The 27,259-nt window shown below is 43.6% G+C and overlaps 2 protein-coding genes and 1 pseudogene across 3 annotated transcripts; 1 reads left to right on the top strand and 2 right to left on the bottom strand.

Annotated features, from left to right (window-relative positions):
* Positions 1-1,265: 1,265 nt before the first annotated feature.
* Positions 1,266-5,380, bottom strand: LOC118401927 (transmembrane protein 69-like; annotated as a pseudogene).
* LOC118401925 (vasculin-like protein 1) lies at positions 2,674-13,440 on the top strand. 2 transcript variants are annotated; one of them, XM_035799618.2, is made up of 11 exons: positions 2,674-2,833; positions 5,388-6,577; positions 6,660-6,774; positions 8,616-8,745; positions 8,885-9,222; positions 9,446-9,521; positions 9,657-10,006; positions 10,179-10,337; positions 10,564-10,688; positions 10,768-10,870; positions 13,074-13,440. In XM_035799618.2, exons 3-11 carry the CDS (start codon positions 6,715-6,717, stop codon positions 13,218-13,220), a joined length of 1,488 nt encoding a protein of 495 aa, XP_035655511.1. In that variant the 5' UTR covers positions 2,674-2,833; positions 5,388-6,577; positions 6,660-6,714; the 3' UTR covers positions 13,221-13,440. The 2 variants fall into 2 exon arrangements, with proteins under 2 accessions (XP_035655511.1, XP_035655510.1); XM_035799617.2 differs by lacking the exon at positions 2,674-2,833 and adding an exon at positions 3,095-3,394.
* Positions 13,441-14,211: 771 nt separating this feature from the next.
* Positions 14,212-25,419, bottom strand: LOC118401926 (nuclear autoantigenic sperm protein-like). Its single transcript, XM_035799619.1, has 14 exons — positions 25,268-25,419; positions 24,862-24,975; positions 24,670-24,750; positions 24,428-24,531; positions 23,961-24,209; positions 23,845-23,867; positions 23,658-23,749; positions 23,416-23,489; positions 23,110-23,298; positions 15,368-15,537; positions 15,149-15,214; positions 14,976-15,053; positions 14,788-14,900; positions 14,212-14,367 (listed from the first exon to the last, which is right to left on the bottom strand). The coding sequence occupies exons 2-14, from the start codon at positions 24,966-24,968 to the stop codon at positions 14,361-14,363; spliced, it is 1,353 nt and encodes a 450-aa protein (XP_035655512.1). The 5' UTR covers positions 24,969-24,975; positions 25,268-25,419; the 3' UTR covers positions 14,212-14,360.
* Positions 25,420-27,259: the final 1,840 nt, after the last annotated feature.

The following is a 27,259-nucleotide window of genomic DNA, read 5'->3' as shown; positions in this document are numbered from 1 at the left end:
CTATGGTTTAACTTTGTAATCATTGGTTTTTGTTGACATATTTTAAAGTGAGTCTCAGCGTAATTCCGTTATCATGAATTTGCCCTTAGCGGGCTGACTCTGTGGTGCAGCAGGAGACTGGGTTTGCTACCCAGGTTGGACACACTAGACAACTGCATATGATGTTCTTAGCCATATCAAAGACGAGTCCTCAAGTTTATTATCAACATGGCCTTCACCAGCAATGTATTTAACTTTTGAACAGCAGTGGCAGAATGCGGAATCAAATTCCGTTATCTGCTATACCCATGGTCACACATTGTACTCTGTTAGCTAATGGAGGGTGAACTACAGTTGGGATGAGACTTGTAGAATACTCTTATGCTCTTCACAGAGCATGAACACAGACTTTTTTAGCTAGAAGAGTTTGGTGTTTTCTCAAAATACCAGACAAATCACTTTTTGTGGAATAGATGGATTTCGGAATGTTTGGATTGTTTTGTTGTTCTGGATTGTTTTTTTTATTGCTTTTATGTAACTGAACTAGACGTACATTGAGCCAAATGGATGACTGGGACACTGCCAACCAAGAAACTGTTGATTCAAATGAGCTGGCTAGGCTACAGTACTTACTCCCAGTCAGTCACATGGCAGACCCATCTGTTTCCATCAGTTAGTCACTTCACTGTTCTGTTTCAGAGAAGTGTGCCAGTGTTTCTGGATGGTCAAAAGCTTTCATTGTTACTGTATTGTCTCAGCTTATTTGTGTGAACTTAAAAACATTGGCACTTTCAGGACCATTATATTCTCCACTGAAGTGTACGAAGGATGTTTGTCTGTTTCTGAGAATGGGATGGCTGGCTGTCACTCTTTGTGATATCCTATGAATTGTTTCAACCTGTGCACTTTTAATGGAAATTTTTATATTAATTTTGCCCAACTTCAATTTCTCAAAATTACCACCAAAACTATGTTTAACTTCCATGAGAGTTGTGAGTTATCCATGTTGACTGAAGGTTGACTGACCTCTAGTGCGATGAGCTTCATGTGTTTACACTGAGTTATATTATACCTTGTACTGCACTTACTTGACTGCTGAAGGAAGAAGCTACTATGAGCAAAATGTTACTTATGGCCCCTCATGTGAAACTTTGTTACGGTTGGAAATGGTAAGCTTATGGTATCGTTCTGCTGTGCTGACAGCGTTTGTTAAATGATCACTAAGGTACATTACTCTGTAGTAGAACTGTTGCACTCAGTATTTCTGTTTAATATGTCGCATTGACAAACGCAGCCATTGTGTGTGTGTAAATATATAAAAAAGAAAAACACTGTAAATATCAGTGCCTTTTTTAGTCAGTACTCACCATTCCAAAAACATTGAGAAATGTCCCTTTGTTTGAAAATACTGTAGCTTGTATCACCTTCATTCAGCAACGGCACTAGATTAAAGTAAATTTACATTTCAATTCTCACATGTTGAGGAACAGATGTGTCATGAATAACACATTGATTAAAAGAAAATCCATGTGTGAAAATGTATTTTTTGTATTTTTTTTAAACAATGTTGCAACACCTCCCATTTTCTCCCGTTAACTCCTACAGAACAAGACCCTGATCTGTGTTCCACTATTCATTCACTTGTCTTGAGATACTTTAGCTCTCAAGTATAACCTCTGAGTGAGTATCCCCTAGCCACCATTACCTAGTCAACTGTCTTGATCTTCTTCTCCGGGCACATCTCCTTCAGTGTCAATGTGGCATCCAGGGAGAAGGTAGCCACCAGAGTAAGTATGGTTTCCAAGGCTTTCAACTAGCTGGGGTAGCCAGGCAGCAGAGTTTGATTGTTGTGCAGGGCCAGGCACAGCCCCATGATAACCACCAGGGCTCCTTCTGCGATGTTGTCCCTAGAGTGCAGAGCCAGCCAGGCCAGCAGGGAGGGCACCACACTGTTGCCCAGGTTCATCCAGTCGTGCTGGGCAGGGAAAGCCCCAGTAGGCCCCGGCCCAGGAAGGACATTATGGAGGCCCCATAGACCACCTGGGCGTAGGCCACCTCAGGGAGGTAGGACTGGGTCACCGCTATCAGCAGGGGGGCACCCAGGAATGGAAGGAGGGTGGAGAAGCCGAGGCATTGACCAGGGTTTTCATGCTGAGGCGATGTTGGTTCTCTCCTCCCAGGGGTCCTGGGAGCAGAACCTGGAGTAGGCTAGTCTCCAGAACAGTATCGAAGTCACCATGGAAACTTGTGGAGATATCAAGTGGTTGGAACTGGTGTAAAAACATTCCCTCTTCACTGTGCAGCTGGACCCCCAGAGTATCCGTTGCAGAGATCGCCATGTTGGACCCTGGGAGTAAAATAAAGACAGTGTTGCTGAAAGCATTTCTCAGTAGGGTTTAATATGATCTGGCCCACTGTGTCTATCCTGGTCCAGAGAACCCTGATGTTTTTGGATATTTGTTGCAAGGTCAATTTGACAGATAGACCAATATGATGGTGTCATAGAAGCTGGTGTAATGTTTCTACTTACCACACAAGGATTCAATTGTATATTCAATGCAAATGAGATTTCAACAAATGTAACTAAAAGGGGAAGAGGTGAATGTGCATTTTATGAACTTCACGTTGTGCAGATCAATAATAAAATTAGCCATTGCATAGGCTTGTAAGGTCGATTACTCGATTCACTGTGTCTGACGAAAGTTTGATTTCCGCAACGATCGATTAGTGCGCCTTTATGGAAAATAGTGTGTCGCATTCAATATCACAAATATGTAGCTAGCTAGTAGTACTTTGTTTTAGTACTAGTTAAACAGGGACGGCAGGTACTGGATCGAATCCCCGAGCTGACAAGGTAAAAATCTGTCGTTCTGCCCCTGAACAAGGCAGTTAACCCCCTGTTCCCCGGTTGGCCAACATTGTAAATAAGAATTTGTTTCTGACTTGCCTAGTTAAATAAAGGTTAGATAAAGAAATTAAGACAATTTTGATTGCAAAATGTTTTAACTCTAATTTATTTCGAATCTGTTTCGACGTTTTTAGTATACAAAAAATCACACTCCAATTTGAAACAAAATGCTACGCGCCTGAGGTTGCAAAATTATAAGAACTTGAATGTACCCCAGATAAATCAACTCCGCGAGCGCACCAAAAATCCAAACAAACACCCAATCGCCACTTTAATCTGGAGGCACATAGCAGGACGAAAGTATTGCAGTGCTAACGGAATATTAAGTCAATATATATTTTTTAAATCATATTTCGTGAAGATATTGCTTGATATAAGTAGGTTTTGGCATCATCCTATAAAATCTAGCAAGCTAACGTTATTAGCTAGCAAGCGCCCGAATCCCCCGACCCGGTGTGGGCTAACGCGGTAGCCATTTTGAAGCCGTGTTGTGCCAACGAAGCGAAGGTCTGTTTACCTTTTATTTGCAGAAATTTGACAGCAATATTAGAAAAAACTTCACGTTACTCTGTTGCAAAAATATATTGTATGTGTTTGAGACTGGGTCGTAGTTTTGAGAGTTACTGCATGTTAGCCAGTTGACTTGCAAGCTTTGGTGATAGTCGTGGCTAGCTTGCTCACAACTTGGTTACAACGAGTTTACATTGCATGGCCAAAAGTATGTGGATACCTACTCGTTGAACATCTCATACCAAAATCATAGCCTATTAGCATTAATATGGAGTTGGTTCCCCCTTTGCTGCAGAAGCAGCCTACACTCTTCTGAGAAGGCTTTCCACAAGAGCATTAGTGAGGTCCGGCACTGATGTTGGGTGATTAGGCCTGGCTCGTAGTCGGCGCTCCAATTCTTCCCAAACGTGGTCGATGGGGTTGAGGCCAGGGCTTTGTGGAGGCCAGTCAAGTTCTTCCACACCGATCTCAACAAACCATTTCTCTATGGACCTCGCATTGTGCACAGGAGGAATTGTCCTGATAAAATACCTTCTCCAAACTGTTGCCACAAAGTTGGAAGCACAGAATCATCTAGAATATCAATGTATGCTGTAGCGTTAAGATTTCCCTTTACTGGAACTAAGCCCAAACCATGCGAAACAGCCCCGGACCATTATTCCTCCTCCACCAAACTTTACAGTTGTACGTATGCATTTGGGTAGGTAGCGTTCTCCTGGCATCCGGCTAATCCTGATTCGGCCTTTCGGACTGCCAGATGGTGAAGCGCGATTCATCACTCCAGAGAACACGTTTCCACTGCTCCAGTCCAATGGCGGCGAGCTTTGCACCACTCCAGATAACGCTTGGCATTGTGCATGGGGATCTTAGGCTTGTGTGCTGCTGCTCGGCAATGTAAACTAATTTCATGAAGCTCCCGACGAACAGTTATTTTTCTGACGTTGCTTCCAGAGGCAGTTTGGAACTCGCTAGTGAGTGTTACAACAGAGGACTGACGGTTTTTATGCACTACAGAGCTCTGCAGTCCCGTTCTGTGAGCTTGTGTGGCCTACCACTTTGCGGCTGAGCCGTTGTTGCCCCTAGACGTTTCCACTTCACCACGTTGAAAGATACTGAGCTCTTCAGTAAGGCCATACTACTGCCAATGTTTGTCTATGGCGATTGCATGGCTGTGTGCTCAATTTTATACACCTGTCTGCAACAGTTGTGGCTGTAATAGCCGAATCCACTAATTTGAAGGGGTGTCCATACTTTTGTAGCTAGCCAGATAATTAGCTAGCAGTGTTCAAAGTTTTTGCTTCCTGAATCTGCTCAAATTATTTCTTAACTCGCTAAGAATTTTGACAGTGCCTTAACTTGTTTGTAAAAGTGAATGTGTCCACAATAACTTAGTCAACTCAATACACAATGGAAGCCATTGGACAGCCTACCACAGTGCTATAAAGGATATTTTAATAAAAAATATATATAATTGTACCTTTTAACTAGGCAAGTCATGTTTAATGATTTGTATTTAGGAAGCACTACAGCTTTATGATCATTAATGATGATGACATGCTGTGAGTGGGTTGCAGTTCTTAGTAGTTTAGAACACAATCACTCACTGCCCGATTTAGATCAGGGGCTGGGAGAGAGAGAAACATTTCAGGTCTAGAATATTTTTAGACTCGTATACATATTTGATAAAAGCTTGCAGTTTTATAAGAGTATAAAATGTCTTAAGAGCTCCGGTTTTGATTATGTTTAGCTTCAAAACGTTTCTTTTTGCCATTGCAATGTGTTTGCTGTCTTTTGAATGAGAAGCTATATTGTGGGTTCATCAAAGGTGTTCTGGGAGAACTATTCATCAACTTTGACATACACTACATATTGTGCTGGAAACATGACTCAGGTATACACACCTGCATAAACTTGTAAGCTAAGGGTCTGTGCATTACAACCTTACCGGTGTGTCTGAGATTCAAAAGTATTTATGTTTTTGTGTTTGCAGGTCCGGTCTGCATAAGTGCAGATACTACTACATGTGAAAGCAACGCTACAAGAGGACAGAAAATATTAGGAGTAACTGCACAGCACCTGTCCTTCTGACACATGCTCCATATGTTCCTACACTTTCTTTGCTTTGAAGAAAGGAAGATATTTGCCTTTCAGAGGTTCCCTCTTTTATGGACAAGTTTATTTTTTGTCTTTCAACCAAGTGTCCCAGGTGTGTTGTGACACACAGAACACTGATTGTAAGCAATTGCTGTTATACTGTTTAAAAACCTTTGCACTCTCATCCTTCAACCACACAACTACAGCTAATTATACCAGCAAATATAATAGGACAGATGAAGAAAGCAACCAATCTAATCAGCCGTTGAGACACCATTGTCCTTAGCATGCATTGAAAAGCTGCATTATAATGCGTTGTTCTGCAGTATCAACATTTCACTGACCGGAATTGAAGATGTCAGAAATGTAACAGTGGATTCTACTGCCTTTACTGTCATGTGACTGTAATACTAGACACCCTTTTTTCCCTTCAACCCCAGACAGCCTTTTCACCAGTTTAATGAGGTGAGCTGTGGATTTCAGTGACCTCCATTGGAATAAAAAGAGGTCTCTGAATTTATTTATTTTCTGCATGTGTTTGGGTAGAGCCTAAAATGACTAAGAGCTGGCACTCATAGTGGCAGGAGAAGAGCCAGAACCTCCTTCCAGCACACTTCTGATGTCATAGTGAAACTGTCCCGTTCACACTGACAGGGCTCGATGCCCCAGAGCTTCCAATCTCAGCAGACAACCTGCACCTGCCTCTCCCATTGGGCAATTCACTTGCCTGTCTACTGAGCCCGCCAATCAGAACCTGTTTCACAAAACGGATCAAGCAGGTTCCATGTGTCTCTTCACCTGACAAAGAATCCTACCTGCTTCGGTAGAGTGATCAGGACGAATTTGGGGGTAACAACGCGCCTCTGGATCACCATTCCAGATAATCCCAGAATCCTGTGACCCGACTCCCAACTTTTCACCCTGGACGACGGGGTCTGCCTCTGGGGAAAGGGGCTGTTCTGTCCTGGAGGAGGAGGAGGGCTCGGCAGTGAGGTGCTGCTCTCCATCACACACTCTGAGTCAATCCCACAGAGGAGGCAGAGACCAAGAGGAAGAGGAGAGGACTTCAGAGCCAAAGACTCTGGGGTAATAATGACAAGTCTTATGTAACAATGTGTTTCTTTTGTCCCAAAATCCAAGATTTCTCATTCATTTTACTCTGTGTCAGATCCTTGCCATGAGGTTTGATGCCTCGATCCACTGACAGGAGACACTGGACCTAAATGGCGCAGCATGACTTTGTTCCTGCCTGGCTTAACTTCTCCACGCCCCAGCCTGCCAAGGTGAGACCGTGTTTGTGTGGGTATTTATGTACGTTTGTGTGTGCGTACAAGCAGGGGCAGGTTTATTGGGGGCAGACTAACTGCAATCAGCACGGGAAAAATAGTCAGAGATACAGTTTGTATGAAGGGAAACAGACAGGAGAAAAACAAGGAAGTCATATTGAATGAATGTAGACTGTAATGGAGAGAGGATGAAGAAACTGACAGGGAGTAAAGGGGATTTTGCTTGTTTTATTATCATTCCTCATAGAGTTGCTATCTTCCAGTCTCTGTATGATTGATTTGTAATGTGTTTTTTTTCTGTGGTAAGTGAAAGCAGTAGAATAAATGTTATTTTTTATTTAACCTTTAACTAGAAAGGGAAGGTGAATGGACAGAGACAGAAGTGTAAAAAGCAGGAGAGCCTGTTGTGGTGTTGTCTTGCTCATGGGACTACTAGACATGGGATTGAGATTCAGCTAAATGAGAACCGTGTTTTTTTACTCTCAGCAAGAGCTTGGAGTAAATGAGAACCGTGTTTTTTTACTCTCAGCAAGAGCTTGGAGTAATCTGGTCGTCAGAGTATAGCCTATACCAGGTGATTTTTTTTTTTTTTGTTCAGGTTGTACACCAGCCAAATTAGTTGTGGATACCGATCTCAACATTGGCAGTCCAGTAAGATCAAGCTGATAGTAGTGACTGATGGACAACACAAAGTTATTACATAAACACCAAACCTAAGCTGCTTAATGTCCACATGACTGTATATTACATAGATACACTACATGACCAAAGGTATGTGGACACCTGCTCGTCAAACATCTCATTCCAAAATCATGGGCATTAATATGGAGTTGGTCCCCCCTTTGCTGCTATAACAGTCTCTACTCTTCTGGGGAAGGCCTTCCACTAGATGTTGGAAAATTGCTGCAGGGACTTTCTTCCATTCAGCCACGAGCATTAGTGAGGTCAGGCACTGATGTTGGGTGATTAGGCCTGGCTCGCAGTCGGCGTTCCAATTAATCTGAAAGGTGTTCGATGGGGTTGAGGTCAGTCCCATCGAGATGTACAAGCTGCGCGCTTCAGCACTCGGTGGTCCCGTTCTGTAAGCTTGTGTGGCCCACCACTTCGCAGCTGAGCCGTTTTTGCTCCTAGACTTTGCCACTTCACAATTACAGCATTTACAGTTGACTAGGGCAGCTCTAGCGGGGCAGTATTTGATGAACTGACTTGTTGGAAAGGTGGCATCCTATGATGATGCCACTTTGAACATCACTGAGCTCTTCAATAAGGCCATTCTACTGTCAATGTTTGGCTATGGAGATTGCATGGCGGTGTGTTCTATGTTATAAATCTGTCAGCAACTTGTGTGGCTGAAATGGCTGAATCCACTCATTTGAAAAGATGTCCACATACTTTGTATATATAGTGTATGTGTATTATGTATCTGTGTGACATTGTATTGCTAAATAAATCAGATGAAAAATGTTGTTTGTTGTGAGAGAATTTGTTCCTGTTTCATAATTGTGTGTGGAGGTACTAGAAGACTAGGGGTATGATCTGGGAGCACGTGGTTTCACTTCACTGACCTTTTTTTGTGTTGACAATGATCACGTCGTACTCTATGGCTGCAGTCTTGCGAGCTCCGGCGCAACTTTTTTGTGTTTCTTCTGGTGTTTTTCTTTGACTTTTTTTACCCCGTACATGGCTTACTTACTTTCTAGTGTTGTTATTTCTAGTGTGTTTTTGTTCTATTTATAATACTATTGATTACTGCATTGTTGGGAATGCAGTTACAAGAAAGGAATTACACTGTACTTGTGCACGTGACAAAAATATAAACTTTTTATTTTTGTATCCAGTCCCCTGCAGCCAGCCTAGAGAAGCATGGCGACCCCCATCACCACCGGAACAGCCGTGCTGCCGTGAGCCGCCGACGACACAACTCCTCCGATGGCTTCTTTAACAACGGGCCCCTGCATGCCTCCGCAGGTAACCCTGACGATCAGAACCCCCTGCGCGCCCCCCCAAAAACTTGTTTGTGATATGTGGTTTGTTGACAGCCTGCTTTAAAGAACGGTGTTTGTTTCGTTACATAGTATTAAACTTACTGTCCTATGTGTGTCTGCAGGTGATGGGTGGCAGCAGCCCTCTCTCCTCCTGAGACATGACTCTGTGGACTCTGGGGTGGCGAAGGGGGGGCACGGTGGTCTAGCGGGGGGGTCCTGCTGGAAGGAGGCTCATCCCACCTGGCACGGGGCGCCACGGGCAGCACAGGACAGGCACCACCACCTGGGGCGCCAACCCAAGCGCCATGGGACGGGAGGAGGGGACAGGCAGGGGGGACACCGGCAGCGCAACGGCAACTTCCATCCCCGCAAGAGCGCCCCTGGGACCCTCTACCAGGACAAGTTCCCCAATGATGAACACAGCAGGGAGGACAATCTGAAGTTTGTGGAAGAGGACTTTGTAAGTAATAATCTCATCCTCCATTCCTTGAAACCTCTTGACAACTTCTTGTCACATTTTACAGTCTTGAGGTACTGTGCCATTTGTCACATATTAGTCAATGGGCATAGTGACATTAAGACCTAACGGAAAATACCTGGATTGGTACAGCTAAACATAAAACATCATAGGAAATATACTGTATATACAAACTTGTGAAATAATGTCAATGTTTTCCTACCAGCCCTCCCTTAACCCTGAAACAACTGGAAAGCCTGGGAACCAGATGAGGCCAGTGGCTCCTCACGCTGGAGTATGGGGTAATCCCTCTAATAGATGAATTGATCTATTGACATTACAAAGTTGACACCAGTAACATCTTCACAAAGTTCAGCCCACTCCCTTTGTCTCCATGTCATTACACCCCTCCTAACTAGTTGCTCCCATCTCTCCAGAGAACCCGCCTAGTGGCAAGCAGATGGTGTCTAAGATGCTGGTGATCAAGAAGGTTTCCAAGGAGGACCCAGGATGCACTGTGTTCTCTACTGGCTTCGCCAGCTCCGGAGCCCCGCCCATCAATGGCAGCAAAGCCCTGCCCACCATCACTAGCTCTACCCACTCAGTCTACAAGAACCTGGTGCCTAAGTCTGCCATGGTGCCCACCAAGCCCCCTCAGTGGAAGCCGAGTGGGAGAGACTCCACCAAGCCTGGCCTCCACCTGTCAGGACGAGACTCTGTCTTCACCAGCCCTGTGTCTGCAGCCAAACCCGCCACCCAGCTACATAGCCACAACACCCCCAAAGAGGTGAGGGCAGCTCTCCAGACACCCTACACAGGCCAAAGGGGTTCATAGAGAGCGTATAGCAGGCCATACAAATCCAGTCCCGAGGAACAAAATAAAGGGAGAAAAGGTTTACGTAACTGTTAGAAACCACAAGCAAGGGCTCAACATTTTTCCTCCCTCTCTTTTCTATCAGCGTCCTTTCAGTACGACTCCTCCCATAGACATCGCCTCGTCGTCACGGCTGAAGCTGATGCGGCGCGGACCAGACCGGAAGAGTGACTTCCTGCGGACGCTGAAGGACGAGGTCACCGGTGACCTGACCTCCAGCAGCAGCCCTTGGACACCTGGAGAGGTACATAACACCCCTAGAAAATGTCCCAGTGGGACGCAAAGGCCCTCCAAAACAACATCCAAAATGTTACATTCAAACCAATTGAAGGTAAATTCACAGTCTGACTGAACAAAAAAATAAACCAGAGGCATGTCAAATGTGGAGCGTCACATGGCTCACTACATATGTAAGCAGAAGTGACCTGTTTTATTTTGGAGTCTATTATTTGGTGTAAATGACTCCTCAGGGCGAGAGCAGCACCCCAGAGCCCAAAGCCTACAGCCAGGGAGTCTGCAATGAGAACGGCCTGTCTCACTCCCTCAGCGACTCAGACACTGATCACTTGTCTAGCTCACTGGAGGCAGAACACCGGTATGACTGACATATATACACACACACACACACACACACACCATCACTCTATTAAGCAGTGTTCACTGTTTCTTTGCAGGTTACTGAAGGCCATGGGCTGGCAGGAATACCCAGAAAACGATGACAGCTTCCTGCCCCTGACTCAGGAAGAGCTCAGAGAGTTCCAGACTAAAACTGAACATGTACGTCTGAGTTTGTGACACAATCTTACAATAATACCATTAATGTTATGAGCATCTTCGGTGACTGCTTTAAACCTCATAGGAAGTGACATGTTTAAATATAATGAAAATGGCTAGTGCTTAGGTAGCCTAGTGTATGTGCTGTTGCCAACTCTTCCATTGCTGTCATGCTGTACGGTAGAGTTGTCTCAAGCACATAGTGTGGGACCAGGCTTGTGTCTGGAGACTCATTTATACCTGGGTCTAACATGCGTCCTTTGTCCACATTCTGATTGTGCCCAAATCTTTTGACCGGTGTAGATTTATTAAAAGTCTCCTTGTGATCTGACTGATCTGCATGGTCAAACCATTTAAATCATCATCATACTGGCCTCTAAAATCATTGACATTTAGTACAATGGACTTATGGCATCAATACTTGGAAAAATAAAATACTGGGAGTTTTTATACATCTATACAATACCAGTCAAAAGTTTAGACATTCAATGGTTTTTCTTTATTTTTACTATTTTTCTACATTGTAGAATAACAGTGAAGACATCAACACTATGAAATAACACATATTGAATCATGTAGGAACCAAAAAAAAGTGTTTTTAAAAAATCAAAATATATTTTAGATTCTTCAAAGTAGCCATGCTTTGCCTTGATGACAGCCTTGCACAATCTTGGCATTCTCTCAACCAGCTTCATGAGTAATGCTTTTCCAACAGTCTTGAAGGAATTCCCACATATGCTGAGCACTTGTTGGCTGCTTTTCCTTCACTCTGCAGTCCGACTCATCCCAGACCATCTCAATTGGGTTGAGGTCGGGTGATTTTGGAGGCCAGGTCATCTGATGCAGCACTCCATCACTCTCCTTGGTCAAATAGCCCTTACACAGCCTGGAGGTGTGTTGGGTCATTGTCCTGTTGAAAAACAATGAGTCCCATTAAGTGCAAACCAGATGGGATGGTGTATCGCTATAGAATGTTGGTTAAGTGTGCCTTGAATTCTAAATAAATCACGACAGTGTCACCAGCAAAGCACCATCACACCACCTCCTCCATGCTTCACGGTGGGAACCACACATGAGATCATCCGTTCACCTACTCTGCATCTCACAAAGACACGGAGGGTGGAACCAGAAATGTCAAATTTGGACTCATCAGACCAAAAGTGAGATTTCCAAAATGTCCATTGCTTCTGTTTCTTGGCCCAAGCAAGTCTCTTCTTATTATTGGTGTCCTTTAGTAGTGGTTTCTTTGCAGCAATTCGACCATGAAGTCCTGATTCACGCAGTCTCCTCTGAACAGTTGATGTTGAGATGTGTCTGTTACTTGAACTCTGAAGCATTTATTTGGGCTGCAATTTCTGAGGCTGGTAACTAATGAACTTCTCTGCAGCAGAGGTAACTCTGGGTTTTCCATTCCTGTGGTGGTCCTCATGAGAACCAGTTTCATCATAGCAATTGATGGTTTTTGCGAGAGCACTTGAAGAAATGTTCAAAGTTATTGAAATTTTCCTAATTGACTGACCATGTCTTAAAGTAGTGGACTGTTGTTTCTCTTTGCTTATTTGAGCTGTTCTTGCCATAATATGGACTTGTTCTTTTACCCAATAGGGCTATCTTCTGTATACCACCCCTACCTTGTCACAACACAACTGATTGGTCAAATGCATTAAGGAAAGAAGGCACACTTGTTAATTGGAATGCAATTTTAGGTGACAACCTCATGAAGCTGGTTGAAAGAATGCCAAGAGTGTGCAAGGCTGTCATCAAGGCAAAGGGTGGCTACTTTGAAGAACCTCAAATCCAAAATATATTTTGAGGCACCAGGCTTGGTCTGATACTTTTGGTTACTACAGGATTCCATGTGTCATTTCATAGTTTGGATGTCTTCACTATTATTCGTGGGGAAAATAGTACAAATAAATGGTGTCCAAACTTTTGACTGGTACTGGTACTCTTTTTATAGCTTTACAATCACTTGTTTTAAATTAAATACATTATTTTGAAAGAATCTGTAAAATAATGTGTACAGGGAGTAACCGGCAAATCTGGTCACAGACGGATATGAGACACAATACTACAATGTGTAGATGCAACGGCTAGTGTGGGCACCATCAGAATGTGGATAAGATCAGGACAAAGGACGCATGTTAACAACAGGTATAAATAAGGCTTAGGTTTGTGTTTTCACTTCGGTTCTTGTTCTTCCTAGCTGAAGAGGAATGGGATCATCCCCCTCCACTTCACCCACTGGAGGTGTGTTGCCGAGGCCCACTTAGAAAAGGACGAGGGCTCCGAGTCTGAAACCAGCAGCCAGACCTCAGATGATGATGATGTCAACTTGACGAAGTGGCTTTAAACACACACACACACCCCTCGTCTTCAGAACACCTGTTTGACTTTCTTGCACAAGGGGAAATTCCAGTGGAAGTTCCTGCTCAGCCATGCAGATGTATTTTTCCTGCGTTGCACCTCTTCCCTCGCTTTGTGGAACTGAGTGTTCGTCAAGAAAAGGGCAATGCACATCTGATTTAAGAGACTAACAATATTAAAATGGTATCCTGACGTTTCAATAGGAATCAGGCCTTGGTGTTCTGATTGTGTCTATGAATGAGTTGGATTGCGATCATGGTTAATCAATGACATGTGGATTCAGTCACCATAGACAACTGTCTAATAGTGTAAACCGTGCTGGGTGGTCTAGCAGTTAGGGCTGGATTCAATTTGTATCCCAAGTTCTGTTATACGAGTTAAAGGCGACGTTCACAGTGAACGCTGCATGTCAGCTCAATCGGAGAGAACCTTCATTTTAACAGATCTACTGCTATACGGGTTGAATCCAGCTGCTTAACAGTACACAAACCTGACAGTCAATAGTTCCCAGTTTCTCACCTATAAATCAAATGAAAAAATGAACAAACCATGCAGACTTGTTACCACTAAGCCAGAGACTTAAGCCTAGATTCAATCAGTGCGGTTGAAATTTAAAGGCAATATCCCTCCGTTCAGAGCCTGCACTCACAGTAAACCCTGCATGTCGGCTCAACCGGAATTGACCTTAATTTCAACCACACTGTACTTCAGCGATAGGGATTGAAATGAGCCGTTAGTGGTTTAGCATTGTGCATCAGACACTAGTGTGACCTTCTGCTCCTTTGCCAAAGTGTCTCACCAACCCAGTCATCAGTGAATTCAGCTGGGATGGCCACAGCCAGGATATCTATTCTATAAGCATACATGTTTAGAGTACTCCACTGATCAATGTGAGGAGGAACTGGGACAGTAGTTTGTTTTTCCAAGAGGTGAGTCTTCTTGAAGTCTCTTTACACAAATCAAAGCTGACAAATTGATCAAGTAGGTAGTCTTTAATGATCTGGTACAAAACCTTACAAATATGAAAAAAATGAGAGGCACACAATAGGAAGATGACACATTTACAACTTGATCTGCAGTAGGACGATGTGATGACAATCAGGAATTGGCATAAGTCACCAGGGCTTCACTGGCTGCAGGGGGAAACATGAGAATAATCACAATGAATGCATCACTAAAGTCACAAAAGGCCACACATGCTATTGAATGTGAAACGAGCAGAGGGTGGTCTACTTCATAAATTTAAAAAAAGAAAAAGTTTAGTAGAACATGTAGGTATTCCATGACAACCTTACAGGTTGTCTTGGGCTCCCGATTGACGCAGCGGTCTCAGTGCTAGAGGCATCACTACAGACCCTGATTCGCTTCCAGGCTGTATCACAACTGGCTGTGATTTTGAGTCCCATAGGACAGTGCACAATTGGCCCAGCATGGTTAGGGTTTGGCCAGGGTAGGCCATCATTGTAAATCAGACTGTTCTAAACTGACTTGCCTAGTTAAAGGATAAATAAATAGTCACTACTTGCAGTGTAAAACACATACTCCATACATACCGTTCAACCTCCATTTTGTCTTTGACACCGTTGTCTCTGTTGCTGTTAACTTGAGTCTCCTGTTTAACCTTTTTAGAGTCGTTCTCCTTTACTGGACTGTCTCCTGGTTTCCTCTGTTAAACAATACAAAAATGTGTTTGTGGATACTGGGGGGTGGATCTGGACACAAATAGTTTCACTTCACTGACCTTTTTTCTGACCAGGTGTGAGATGTCAGAGGCAGGAGACTTTGAGGGGGCGTTTCCGTATGTGGATCTGACTTGAATCTGAGTGAGGGGAGGACACACCGACATATCCCTTAGAAAACGTTGTTTAAAGGACAACAAATAAAGCTGACTAAAATCATGAGGCGCAGGCTTACTATAGATGCAGACGCCCCACCGTTTTGAGAACTTCCACTCGGAGTTGGAAACGCTGAACCACCTGCCTGAAAAATAAACCAAAAACAACGAAGTGGAATCAAACTTCAAGCTCGACGTATTGCATAAATTCAAACCTTAATTAAGAGAGCCTAAAAAAGTAAGTGGGCTAGGACTGGGTCAATCACTGGTTTGAGCCACCATCTCAATCCCCTTCTCACCAGTGTCTCCTGCACCACAGCCTCTGCTGCAACAGCGGCAGCCATTTTCTGTCCCACGGTGGCGTCCTCAACCTTCTCCTGGATCTCTGGCAGTAGAGCCTTCAGCTCCTCCATCTCCTTTTTCTCCTCAGGGGCCACCTCTGGCCCCCCTGCCTTCTCCAGCACGTTGGCTGGGAGACAAACGATACAAGGGTGTTACAAGGTAGAAGAGTAACATTTTCCAAGAATAAAACCAGCAGCCGCCAACCGGCCGTCTTTTGCGGTTGGAGGTAGGTGCACTTGATTCAGAAGTGTTCCCATTTTGAACCATTGCATTTGTCGAGGAGAGCGGTGGCTAAATCAACTGTCTGCTGCCCTGGCCAATCGAATAGCTCAAATCACCATTCCTACTGCTTCCATAACCGTACAGCAAAGTTTGAAACTAGCCTATGTGAGATTTCATAACTTTTGAAACCATGACCAGAGACAATACCGCAAAGAGCTGATCTTTCAAATTAATAACACGCTTCACCTTACTTCCACTCACGCTGTAGCTGCAATGAATGAGTAGCTAACTACCGATAAGCCTGCATCGTGTCCATTTTAATATCCAGGAATATTTCACTTTCTCTGGTCATAGGAACATGAATTTGTGCATGAGGCAGAAATAATGAGGTGCCACTCAAGCTTCGCCATCAGGTGGAAGACTATCCCCTCTGGTCAGTCTCACCGGAGGAAAGGAGAGAACAGGGACCGGGAGAGGTGGACCCTCCGCTGTTCTCTCCCTCCGTAGACTGACCATCAGATATCAATTTATGCTCAGCTGTGCCTCGCAAGTTATACAACTGATCTATTTTGTTATCAAAGCTAGAGTTGTGAAATATATGATCTGAGAAGAACATTGGCAGGCCAGGCATATAGCTAATATGCTGTGATAATGTATTAGGCCTACTGCACAAATCTCATTCCTACAGAACTGGTTTTATTAGATTAATGTTGCATAGAATTTTAAAATCCTATTTATACATACACATATAGACACACTACCACCGTTCAAAAGTTTGGGATCACTTAAACAGTGAAGAGGCGACTCCGGGATGCTGGCCTTCTAGGCAGAGTTGCAAAGAAAAATACATCGCAGGCCAATAAAAAGAAAATATTAAGATGGGCAAAAGAAGACAGACAGACACTGGACAGAAGAACTCTGTTTAGAAGGCCAGCATCCCAGAGTCACCTCTTCACTGTTGACGTTGAGACTGGTGTTTTGCAGTAACTATTTAATGAAGCTGCCAGTTGAGGACTTGTGAGGTGTCGGCTTCTCCCAAAAAAGGTCCAGTTACCAGGACCACAAATATAAATTCCATCTAGACAGCATTGCCCTAGAGCACACACAAAAAAAAAAAAAAAAAACACATTCCTTGGCCTAAACATCAGTGCCACAGGTACAGTTTAAGTCAGAAGTTTACATACACTTAGGTTGGCGTCATTAAAACACGTTTTGCAACCATACACAAATTTCTTGTTAACAAACTATAGTTTTGGCAAGTCGGTTACGACATCTACTATGTGCATGACAAGTCATTTTTCAACAATTGTTTACAGGCAGTTTATTTCACTTATAACTCGCTGTATCACAATTCAAGTGGGTCAGAAGTTTACAAAGTTGACTGTGCCTTTAAATAAACAGCTTGGAAAATTCCAGACAACTATGTCATGGCTTTCGAAGCTTCTGATAGGCTAATTGACTATTTGAGTCAATTGGAGGTGTACCTGTGGATGTATTTCAAGGCCTACCTTCAAACTCAGTGCCTCTTTGCTTGACATCATGGGGGGGAAAAAATCAAAAGAAATCAACCAAGACCTCAGAAAACAAAATTGTAGACCTCCACAAGTCTGGTTCATCCTTGGGAGCAATTTCCAAATGCCTGAAGGTACCACGTTCATCTGTACAAACAATAGTACGCAAGTATAAACACCATGGGACCATGCAGTCGTCATACCGCTCCGGAAGGAGACGCGTTCTGTCTCCTAGAGATGAACGTAGTTAGGTGCGAAAAGTAGAAATTAATCCCAGAACAACAGCAAAGGACCTTGTGAAGATGCTGGAGGAAACGGGGACAAAAGTATCTATATCCACAGTAAAACGAGTCCTATATTGACAAGCTGAAAGGCCGCTCAGCAAGGAAGAAGCCACTGCTCCAAAAACCGCCAAAAAAAAGCCAGACTACGGTTTGAAACTACACATGAGGACAAAGATTGTACTTTTTGGAGAAATGTCCTCTGATCTGATGAAACAAAAATATAACTTTTTGGCCATTATGACCATCGTTATGGTTGGAGGAAAAAGGGGGAGGCTTGCAAGCCGACGAACACCATCCCAACCGTGAAGCACGGGGTGGCAGCATCATGTTGTGGCGGTACTTTGCTGCAGGAGGGACTGGCGCACTTCACAAAATAGATGGCAGCATGAGGGAAAATTGTGGATATATTGAAGCAACATCCTCAAGACATCAGTCGGGAAGTTAAAGCTTGGTCGCAAATGGGTTTCCAAAAGGACAATGAACTAGACACTGGGGCCTCCCCTCCCACTCCTCATATTCTGGTTAGAACCAGTTTGCGCTGTTCTGTGAAGGGAGTAGTACACAGCTTTGTATGAGATCTTGGCAATTTCTCACATGGAATAACATTCATTTCTCAGAACAAGAATAGACTGACAAGTTACAGAAGAAAGTTATTTGTTTCTGGACTTTTTGAGCCTGTAATCGAACCCACAAATGCTGATGCTCCAGATACTCAACTAGTCTAAAGAAGGCCAGTGTTATTGCTTCTTTAATTAGCACAACAGTTTTCAGCTGTGCTAACATAATTGCAAAAGGCTTTTCTAATGATCAATTAGCCTTTTAAAATGATAAACTTTGATGAGCTAACACAACGTGCCATTGGAACACAGGAGTGATGGTTCCTGATAATGGGCCTCTGTACACCTATGTAGATATTACATTAAAAATCTGCCGTTTTCAACTACAATAGTCATTTACAACACTAACCATGTCTACACTGTATTTCTGATCAATGTGATGTTATTTTAAATTAACAAAAAAGTGTTTCTTTCACAAGCAAGGAAACTTCTAAATGACCCTAAACTTTTGAACGATAGTGTGCACGCGACACACACACCAAAAAAATAAACGTCCCATTTTCAGGACCCTGTCTTTCAAAGAAAATTCTTAAAACTCCAAATAACTTCACAGATCTTCATTGTAAAGGGTTTAAACACTTTCCCATGTTTGTTCATTGAACCATAAACAATTAATGAACATGCACCTGTGGAACGGTCGTTAAGACACTAACCGCTTACAGATGGTAGGCAATTAAGGTCACAGTTATGAAAACTTAGGACACTAAAGATGCCTTTTCTACTGACTCAAAAACACCAAAAGAAAGATGCCCAGGGTTCCTGCTTGAGGTTGACTGATGATTTTTCAACACCGATACAGATTATTGGAGGACCAAAAAAAGACGATACAGATTAAATCGGCCGAGATTATTTATATATATATATATATACACACACACACTGCTCAAAAAATAAAGGGAACACTAAAATAACACATCCTCGATTTGAATGAATGAAATATTCTTATTAAATACTTTTCTTTCCATAGTTGAATATGCTGACAACAAAATCACACAAATGAATCAATGGAAATGAAATGTATCAACCCATGGAGGTCTGGATTTGAAGTCACAAAATTAAAGTGGAAAACTACACTACAGGCTGATCCAACTTTGATGTAATGTCCTTAAAACAAGTCAAAATGAGGCTCAGTAGTGTGTGTGGCCTCCACGTGCCTGTATGACCTCCCTACAACGCCTAGGCATGCTCCTGATGAGGTGGCGGATGGTCTCCTGAGGGATCTCCTCCCAGACCTGGACTAAAGCATCCGCCAACTCCTGGACAGTCTGTGGTGCAACGTGGCGTTGGTGGATGGAATGAGACATGATGTCCCAGATGTGCTCAATTGGATTCAGGTCTGGGGAACGGGCAGGCCAGTCCATAGCATCAATGCCTTCCTCTTGCAGGAACTGCAGACACACTCCAGCCACATGAGGTCTAGCATTGTCTTGCATTAGGAGGAACCCAGGGCCAACCGCACCAGCATATGGTCTCACAAGGGGTCTGAGGATCTCATCTCGGTACCTAATGGCAGTCAGGCTACCTCTGGCGAGCACATGGAGGGCGGCTGTGCGGCCCCCCAAAGAAATGCCACCCCACACCATGACTGCCAAACCGGTCATGCTGGAGGATGTTGCAGGCAGCAGAACGTTCTCCACAGCGTCTCCAGACTGTCACATGTGCTCAGTGTGAACCTGCTTTCATCTGTGAAGAGCACAGGGCGCCAGTGGCAAATTTGCCAATCTTGGTGTTCTCTGGCAAATGCCAAACGTCCTGCACAGCGTTGGGCTCTAAGCACAACCCCCGCCTGTGGACGTCGGGCCCTCATACCACCCTCATGGAGTCTGTTTCTGACCGTTTGAGCAGACACATGCACATTTGTGGCCTGCTGGAGGTCATTTTGCAGGGCTCTGGCAGTGCTCCTCCTTACACAAAGGCGGAGGTAGCGGTCCTGCTGCTGGGTTGTTACCCTCCTACGGCCTCCTCCACGTCTCCTGATGTACTGGCCTGTCTCCTGGTAGCGCCTCCATGCTCTGGACACTACGCTGACAGACACAGCAAACCTTCTTGCCACAGCTCACATTGATGTGCCATCCTGGATGAGCTGCACTACCTGAGCCACTTGTGTGGGTTGTAGACTCAGTCTCATGCTACCACTAGAGTAAAAGCACCCCCAGCATTCAAAAGTGACCAAAACATCAGCCAGGAAGCATAGGAACTGAGAAGTGGTCCCCACCTCCAGAACCACTCCTTTATTGGGGGTGTCTTACTATTTGCCTATAATTTCCACCTGTTGTCTATTCCATTTGCACAACAGCATGTGAAATGTATTGTCAATCAGTGTTGCTTCCTAAGTGGACAGTTTGATTTCACAGAAGTGTGATTGACTTAGAGTTACATTGTGTTGTTTAAGTATTCCCTTTATTTTTTTGTGCAGTGTATATATGACAATTACAACAATACTGAATGAACACTTATTTTAACTTGATATAATACATCAATAAAATAAATTTAGTCTCAAATAAATGAAACCTGTTCAATTTGGTTTAAATAATGCAAAAACAAAGTGTTAGAAGTTAAAGTGCAATATGTGCCATGTAAAAAAGCTAACGTTTAAGTTCCTTGCTCAGAACATGAGAACATATTGGTTGTTCCTTTTAACATGAGTCTTCCATATCTCCAGGTAAGACATTTTAGGTCGTAGTTATTATAGGACTATTTCTCTCTATACCATTTGTATTTCATATACCTTTGACTATTGGATGTTCTAATAGGTACTTTAGTATTGCCAGCCTAATCTCGGGAGTTGATAGGCTTGAAGTCATAAACAGTGCAATGCTTGAAGCATTGCGAAGAGCTGCAGACAAACACAGTAAAGTGCTGTTTGAATGAATGCTTATGAGCCTGCTGCTGCCTACCACTGCTTAGTCAGACTGCTCCATCAAATCATAGACTTAATTATAATAACACAGAAATATGAGCCTTAGGTAATTCATATGGTAAAATCCGGAAACTATCATTTCGAAAACAAAGTGTTTATTCTTTCAGTGAAATACAGAACCGTTCCGTATTTCATCTAACCGGTGGCATTCATAAGTCCAAATAATGCTGTTACATTGCACAACCTTCAATGTTATATCATAATTATGTAAAATCCTGGCAAATGAATTACGGTCTGTTAGGAAGAAATGGTCTTCACACAGTTTGCAACGAGCCAGGCGGCTCAAACTGCTGCATATACCCTGACTCTGCTTGCACAGAACGCAAGAGAAGTGACACAAGTTCCCTAGTTAAAATAAATTCATGTCAGCAGGCAATATTAACTAAATATGCAGGTTTAAAAATATATAATTGTGTATTGATTTTAAGAAAGGCATTGATGTTTATGTACGCATTGGTGCAACGACAGTGCGAAATGTGCTTGTTAAATCACCCGTTTGGCAAAGTAGGCTGTGATTCAATGATAAATTAACAGGCACCGCATCAATTATATGCAACGCAGGACAAGCTAGATAAAATAAATAGACCATGTGTAGTTAACTAGTGATTATGTTAAGTTTTTTATAAGATAAGTCTAATGCTAGCTAGCACCTTACCTTGGCTCCTTGCTGCACTCACATAACAGGTAGTCAGCCTGCCACGCAGTCTCCTCACAGAGTGCAATGTAATCAGCCATAATCGGTGTTCAAAAATGCCTATTACCGATTGTTATGAAAACTTGGAAATCTGGCCTAATTAAATCAGCCACTCCGATTAATCGGTCGACCTCTAGTTCCTGCTCATCTGCGTGAACGCGTCTTAGGCATGCTGCAAGGAGGCATGAGGACTGCAGATGAGGCCAAGGCAATAAATTGCAACGTCCGTACTGTGAGACGCCTAAGACAGCGCTACAGGGAAACAGGACGGACAGATGATCGTCCTCGCAGTGGCAGACCACGTGTAACAACACCTGCACAGGTTCAGTATATCCGAACATCACACCTGCGGGACAGATACAAGATGGCAACAACTGCCGAGTTACACCAGGAACGCACAATCGCTCCATCAGTGCTCAGACCGTCCGCAATAAGCAGAGAGAGGCTGGACTGAAGGCTTGTAGGCCTGTTCTAAGGCAGGTCCTCACCAGACATCACCGGCAACAATGTCACCTATGGTCACAAACCCACCGTTGCTGGGCCAGAGGACCAGACAGGACGGGAAAAAGTGCTCTTCACTGATGAAACCCGGTTTTGTCTCACCAGGGGTGATGGTCGGATTCGCATTTATCGTCGAAGGAATGAACGTTACACCGAGGCCTGTACTCTGGAGCGGGATCAATTTGGAGGTGGAGGGTCCGTCATGGTCTGGGGCGGTGTGTCACAGCATCATTGGACTGAGCTTGTCATTGCAAGCAATCTCAACGCTGTGTGTTACAGGGAAGACATCCTCCTCCCTCATGTGGTACCCTTCCTACAGGCTCATCCTGACATGACCCTCCAGCATGACAATGCCATACTGCTCATTCTGTGAGTGATTTCCTGCAAGACAGGAATGTTAGTGTTCTGCCATAGCCAGCGAAGAGCCCAGATCTCAATCCCATTGAGCGCGTCTGGGACCTGTTGGATCGGAGGGTGAGGGCTAGGGCCATTCCCACCAGAAATGTCCAGAAACTTGCAGGTGCCTTGGTGGAAGAGTGGGGTAACATCTCACAGCAAGAACTGGCAAATCTGATGCAGTCCATGAGGAAGAGATGCACTGCCTTACTTAATGCAGCTGGTGGCCACACCAGATATTGGCTGTTTTTTATTTTGACCCCCCTTTTGTTCAGGGACACATTATTTCATTTCTGTCACATGTCTGTGGAACTTGTTCAGTTTGTCTCAGTTGTTCAATCTTATGTACATACAAATATTTGCATATGTTAAGTTTGCTGAAAATAAACGCAGTTGACAGTGAGGACGTTCCTTTTTTTGCTTAGATAGATATAGTAGATCTCTGCTTGCTTTTTGACTGCGAAAGTAATCTCTACTCAGAAAAGGTTGGTTACCACTGATCTAAACAATTCATTTCGAAATGAGAATCTCACTGATCACATTCACCTCCTCACCTAGTCTGCTCTTGATAACCCTAGCAGAGTGGTTGAAGTGTTCGATGGCCTGGCTGTACTGGCAGTCAGAGCAGAGGGTGAGGCCCAGCTGGTAGTGAGTCTCGGCCAGCAGACGGCTGTCTGAGGCCAGGTGCTTCAGCTGTAGGGACAGGCACTCCTGGAAGTCATCCACCGCCTGGCTGTAATTGCCTGGGGAGGAAATCAAACAGATAGTTAGGAACACACCTCACAATGTATGAGCCAACCCCATATCAATCCTTACAAAAATGGGCCAACCCAAAGTACCAGCGGTGGTTGAGAAAGTACCTGATTCAGCCGCTACTTCTCCCAGATTCAGATGGGCCTGGGCTGCCAGGAGCTGGTCCTCCTTACCCTCTTTCCTTCAATAGAACACAAACAAACTCAGGCTCTCAAACTGTTAAGTCTGTCTCATATGCATCAATCCAACGGCTCAAATTGATTTGTTGGAATAGACTTGAGCACGTACACAACAACTGGAGGATAGCAGGGTAAAACGGGGACGAGTGGGTATTTATTTCCTACCGTACCTTTTGTAGATGACCTTCGCCACCTCCAGCATCTCCCAGGCTAACTGCAGGTTGCCCACTTCCTCATCATCACTGTCCTCCGGTATGTCCTCCTGAGGTTAAACGGTAATCGAATGTTAACTTACTGACTTTACAACAGCTAAACCATCGGCAGGAACACATAGGTCAGTAGTAGATGAAGTATCACCTTTTCTTCCCCCTCCTCACCATCTGAAACATTGACAGAAGTGTGTGTGAGTGCATGACATTTATTTTCTTGCATCAAAGATATTGTGTAAACATTATGACAGGTTTGCCTCAAACCTCCATCCTCCTCTTCTGGGTTGTCTGATAACTCTTTAGTCTCAGCTTTGTCACCCTTCTTCTCTCCAATAACTTTCTCCTCGCCGTTCGTGGTGTCAGAACCGTTAACATGGCCGTTCACAGTCTGTCCCTCCTCGCCTCCTCCAGTCTCCTCCACTGTGTTCTTATCTGAATCTGCATTCTCACCGTTCTTCTCTTCTTCTGCCATGGCATCATAGACCTGAACTCTGAGGTCATCCCTGGTCTTCTCTGTGATAATAACAAAAAGGTATATTGAGAAGCGTGTAATATATATATTTTTTTAAACAGGTAAATGTGACTACCACATTATACAGCATTATCTGATATACAGCATTATCAGAGAGATCAACAACCACTAGGTCAAATGGTATACTTTTTTTCAACATGACCACTGTACCTTTAGGAAAGCATCAACTACATGTGGCTTAACAATGCAAAATGCTTACCATCAACATTGTCTGTGCTTTCAATGTTGGAGTCTTTGGGCTTCTCCTCTTCCTCTTCTTCTGGAACCCCTGTCAGAGCGTTCCCCAAGACGCCATTCTCCATCCTGCGACACAATGACAACATTACATTTAAGTCTTAGTTACAACTGTAACAGCAGTGGTTCTGAGACCAAAATACTGTTTACGACCAGCATTCAGTGGGGTACATCACTAAAATACTGTGAAGGACAGTGAACACCTACCTAGCAACCTCTAAGAGAGCTTTACCACATAGGAAGAAAGCCTCCCCACACTCATCTGCTGTGTCACCATACCTTTTGGCTCTGGGGGAAAAAAAAAAGGTTAAATTATTTATTAATAAATTAATAAGTAATCGCGAATATTTTTAAAGACCAATTCTTTCAGTGTGTCACTTGACTTCCACCCCTACTCACAACATCCCGCAGGCTTCTTGAAGGTAGTTGGCCGCTGATACCACGTCCCCCATGACAAGATGTCTCTTCCCTGTGCCAATGAGTTTGTTTGCCTCCTCCATAACCATTTTGCAACTAGAAGAAAACATTGATAACCAAGTAATTTTTGTTGTCTATTAATGTCGGCACTTAAAGTGGCTATCTAGCTACATCGGAAACAATATTCAACGGTCTTGAATAAAGACCCGTAGCGAGCTAACGAATCATGCATTCGTTTACGAACGCAATAACCAACGTTAAGCGGTGAAATTCGGTGGTTGCAACTCCACCTCTAGCTTCTCATCTCAGTAACGTTAGCGCGTTTTCGCAAAGTGATACTTTCCTGGCCATGAGCATTAAACACATCTTATGGTAAACATGTACATACCGTGGATGCGAGTAGCTATAAAAGTCTCAGAAGAAACAAGGAAAAACAAGCACAGCTCTCTCGGACTAATTGTTCCAAAAATGGCGCCAAATTTGCCAATAATTTCCTGTCAACTTCTTCTTGGAGAAGACGCGGGAGAAAAATTAAAGTTGCAGTGACATTTTTATATCCGTCGAATACTGGGGGGGACTCGGTCCAACTGGAAGGGAGGTCCGGAGTGAAAACGTTTGGTAACCCCTGGTTTAATTTACATGGGAGAAAGTATGGTGACAAAAGCCAGTAGCAAAGAAAATGATTTGTGTATTTACCAGTAAGAAAGTATCAGTGTGATACTGTTCTACTTTGCCTACAAGTGGGGATTTAGAAGTCTCTCCATGTCACATCACCTCTGATCAAAGGAACCCTCATTGAGACTGCCTCTTTGAGCCCTTCACAATGGCACCTGCCATGCAATAATTTGATTGAACTCCAGTATGCATGAAATGCAAGCCTCTGGGAAGTAGAGATCAGAGCAGATGAAGGTTCAAAACAACTCAGAAGTGTTCTTTCACCACACCACACATTTCTCTCAAGATGCATTTAGTCAGCTCGGTTCACTTCACAAAATGTTAATACTAGTTGTCCTAATGGAACCAATAAAGTTGTATTGAATTGAATTAAATCAGAGACATCAGCTCTGTCAGGCCTGTATGCGCCTGGCCAAGATCCACCCTGAGAGAGCTGACAGGTGTGAAGGCCCTTGTAAATAACTTGCTGCTCTTGCTCTGTCCAGGGAGATGAGAGGGAGCAGCCCTGCTGTCAGTGCCTGCTGTGAGATGAGCTCTAGTATCAACCCCCTCACTGAAGTACCCCTGCTAGCACCCCTGTTACAGCCTTGTCAAGGCAGGCCTGGACATGACAGCCAATCACAGGGCAGGCCTGGAAATAACAACCAATCACAGGGCAGGCCTGGAAATAACAACCAATCACAGGGCAGGCCTGGACATGACACCGCCAATCAGGCTCACAGTGAGACCCATCACACCAATTTGGTCATACATCTTCATCAACACATTACTTCTAATTCTAATACCCTGTGTCCTATGAATTGTAGAATGCAAATGTGTATTGTGAATTGTAAATGTAATTGAAATGTAAATGTGTATAGTGAATTGTAAATGTAATTGAAATGTAAACGTGTATTGTTAATTGTTAATTGTAAATGTAATTTAAATGAAGATGTGTATTGTTAATTGTAAATGTAAATGTAATTGAAATGTAAATGTGAATTATGTGTCCTATGGTCACCTGTGCTAGATAGTGTGGGGGTAGACAGTGCCTGGGAAGTCTTTAAAGGTAGATTCCTTGATGTGGTGAATGTGATGGCTCCCATTAGACGGGTCAGGGTAAAGCAGAGATCTAGCCCTTGGTTTAATCATGAGATTCTAGAATCTATCCAAGCAAGGAATAAGGCCTTTAAAAAATGTAAGAACTCTCAAGAGCCGCCTGATTTTGTCCTATATAAACGTCACAGAAATTAAGCACAGAGCAGGATGGATGAAGCTAAGAGGGGTTACTTTGCTGAGAAAATAATTGAGAACAAAAATGACCCTAAAAAGCTTTGGAAATCGTTTAAGAAACTAGGCTGTGGTAGTATTACCAAAAACAAACTAAACAGTATTGGATTGAACATCAGGGGGGGAGATGATATATGATGTTGCCAATGAATTCAACTATTTGTTTTACTTATGTTGCCAGCAAACTGGTTAGCAAGCTGCCCACCAGTTCTGGTTTGTATGGAAGCAAAGGAGTCAAGAAGTATTATGTAGAGATAGGGGTTCAGCCAAACTATTTTTCTTTTGCAAAGGTAGCAACAGCCAAAATAGTCAGTATGCTGGCAGAGCTTAAATGCTCCAAAGCCACAGGCCTGGATAATATTCCTGCAAGGTTTCTTATAGATTCTGCTGATCAAATTGGCCCTTGTAGTACGCATATCGTTAATCTCTCTCTTGA

The sequence above is a fragment of the Oncorhynchus keta genome, chromosome 23 (genome assembly GCF_023373465.1).
Source record: "Oncorhynchus keta strain PuntledgeMale-10-30-2019 chromosome 23, Oket_V2, whole genome shotgun sequence".
In the NCBI taxonomy this organism is placed as follows: domain Eukaryota; kingdom Metazoa; phylum Chordata; class Actinopteri; order Salmoniformes; family Salmonidae; genus Oncorhynchus; species Oncorhynchus keta.
This window is presented reverse-complemented; position numbering and strand designations above follow the sequence as displayed.

Coding starts and splice junctions, on each gene's coding strand:
- LOC118401926 (XM_035799619.1), bottom strand. CDS start 24,968: ATGGTTATGGAGGAGGCAAACAAACTCATTGGCACAGGGAAGAGACAT. Junction 24,210..24,427: donor AAGCACAGACAATGTTGATG/GTAAGCATTTTG, acceptor TTATTATCACAG/AGAAGACCAGGGATGACCTC. Junction 23,868..23,960: donor CCCAGAAGAGGAGGATGGAG/GTTTGAGGCAAA, acceptor TCAATGTTTCAG/ATGGTGAGGAGGGGGAAGAA.
- LOC118401925 (XM_035799618.2), top strand. CDS start 6,715: ATGGCGCAGCATGACTTTGTTCCTGCCTGGCTTAACTTCTCCACGCCC. Junction 8,746..8,884: donor GCCCCTGCATGCCTCCGCAG/GTAACCCTGACG, acceptor GTGTGTCTGCAG/GTGATGGGTGGCAGCAGCCC. Junction 9,522..9,656: donor TCCTCACGCTGGAGTATGGG/GTAATCCCTCTA, acceptor CCATCTCTCCAG/AGAACCCGCCTAGTGGCAAG.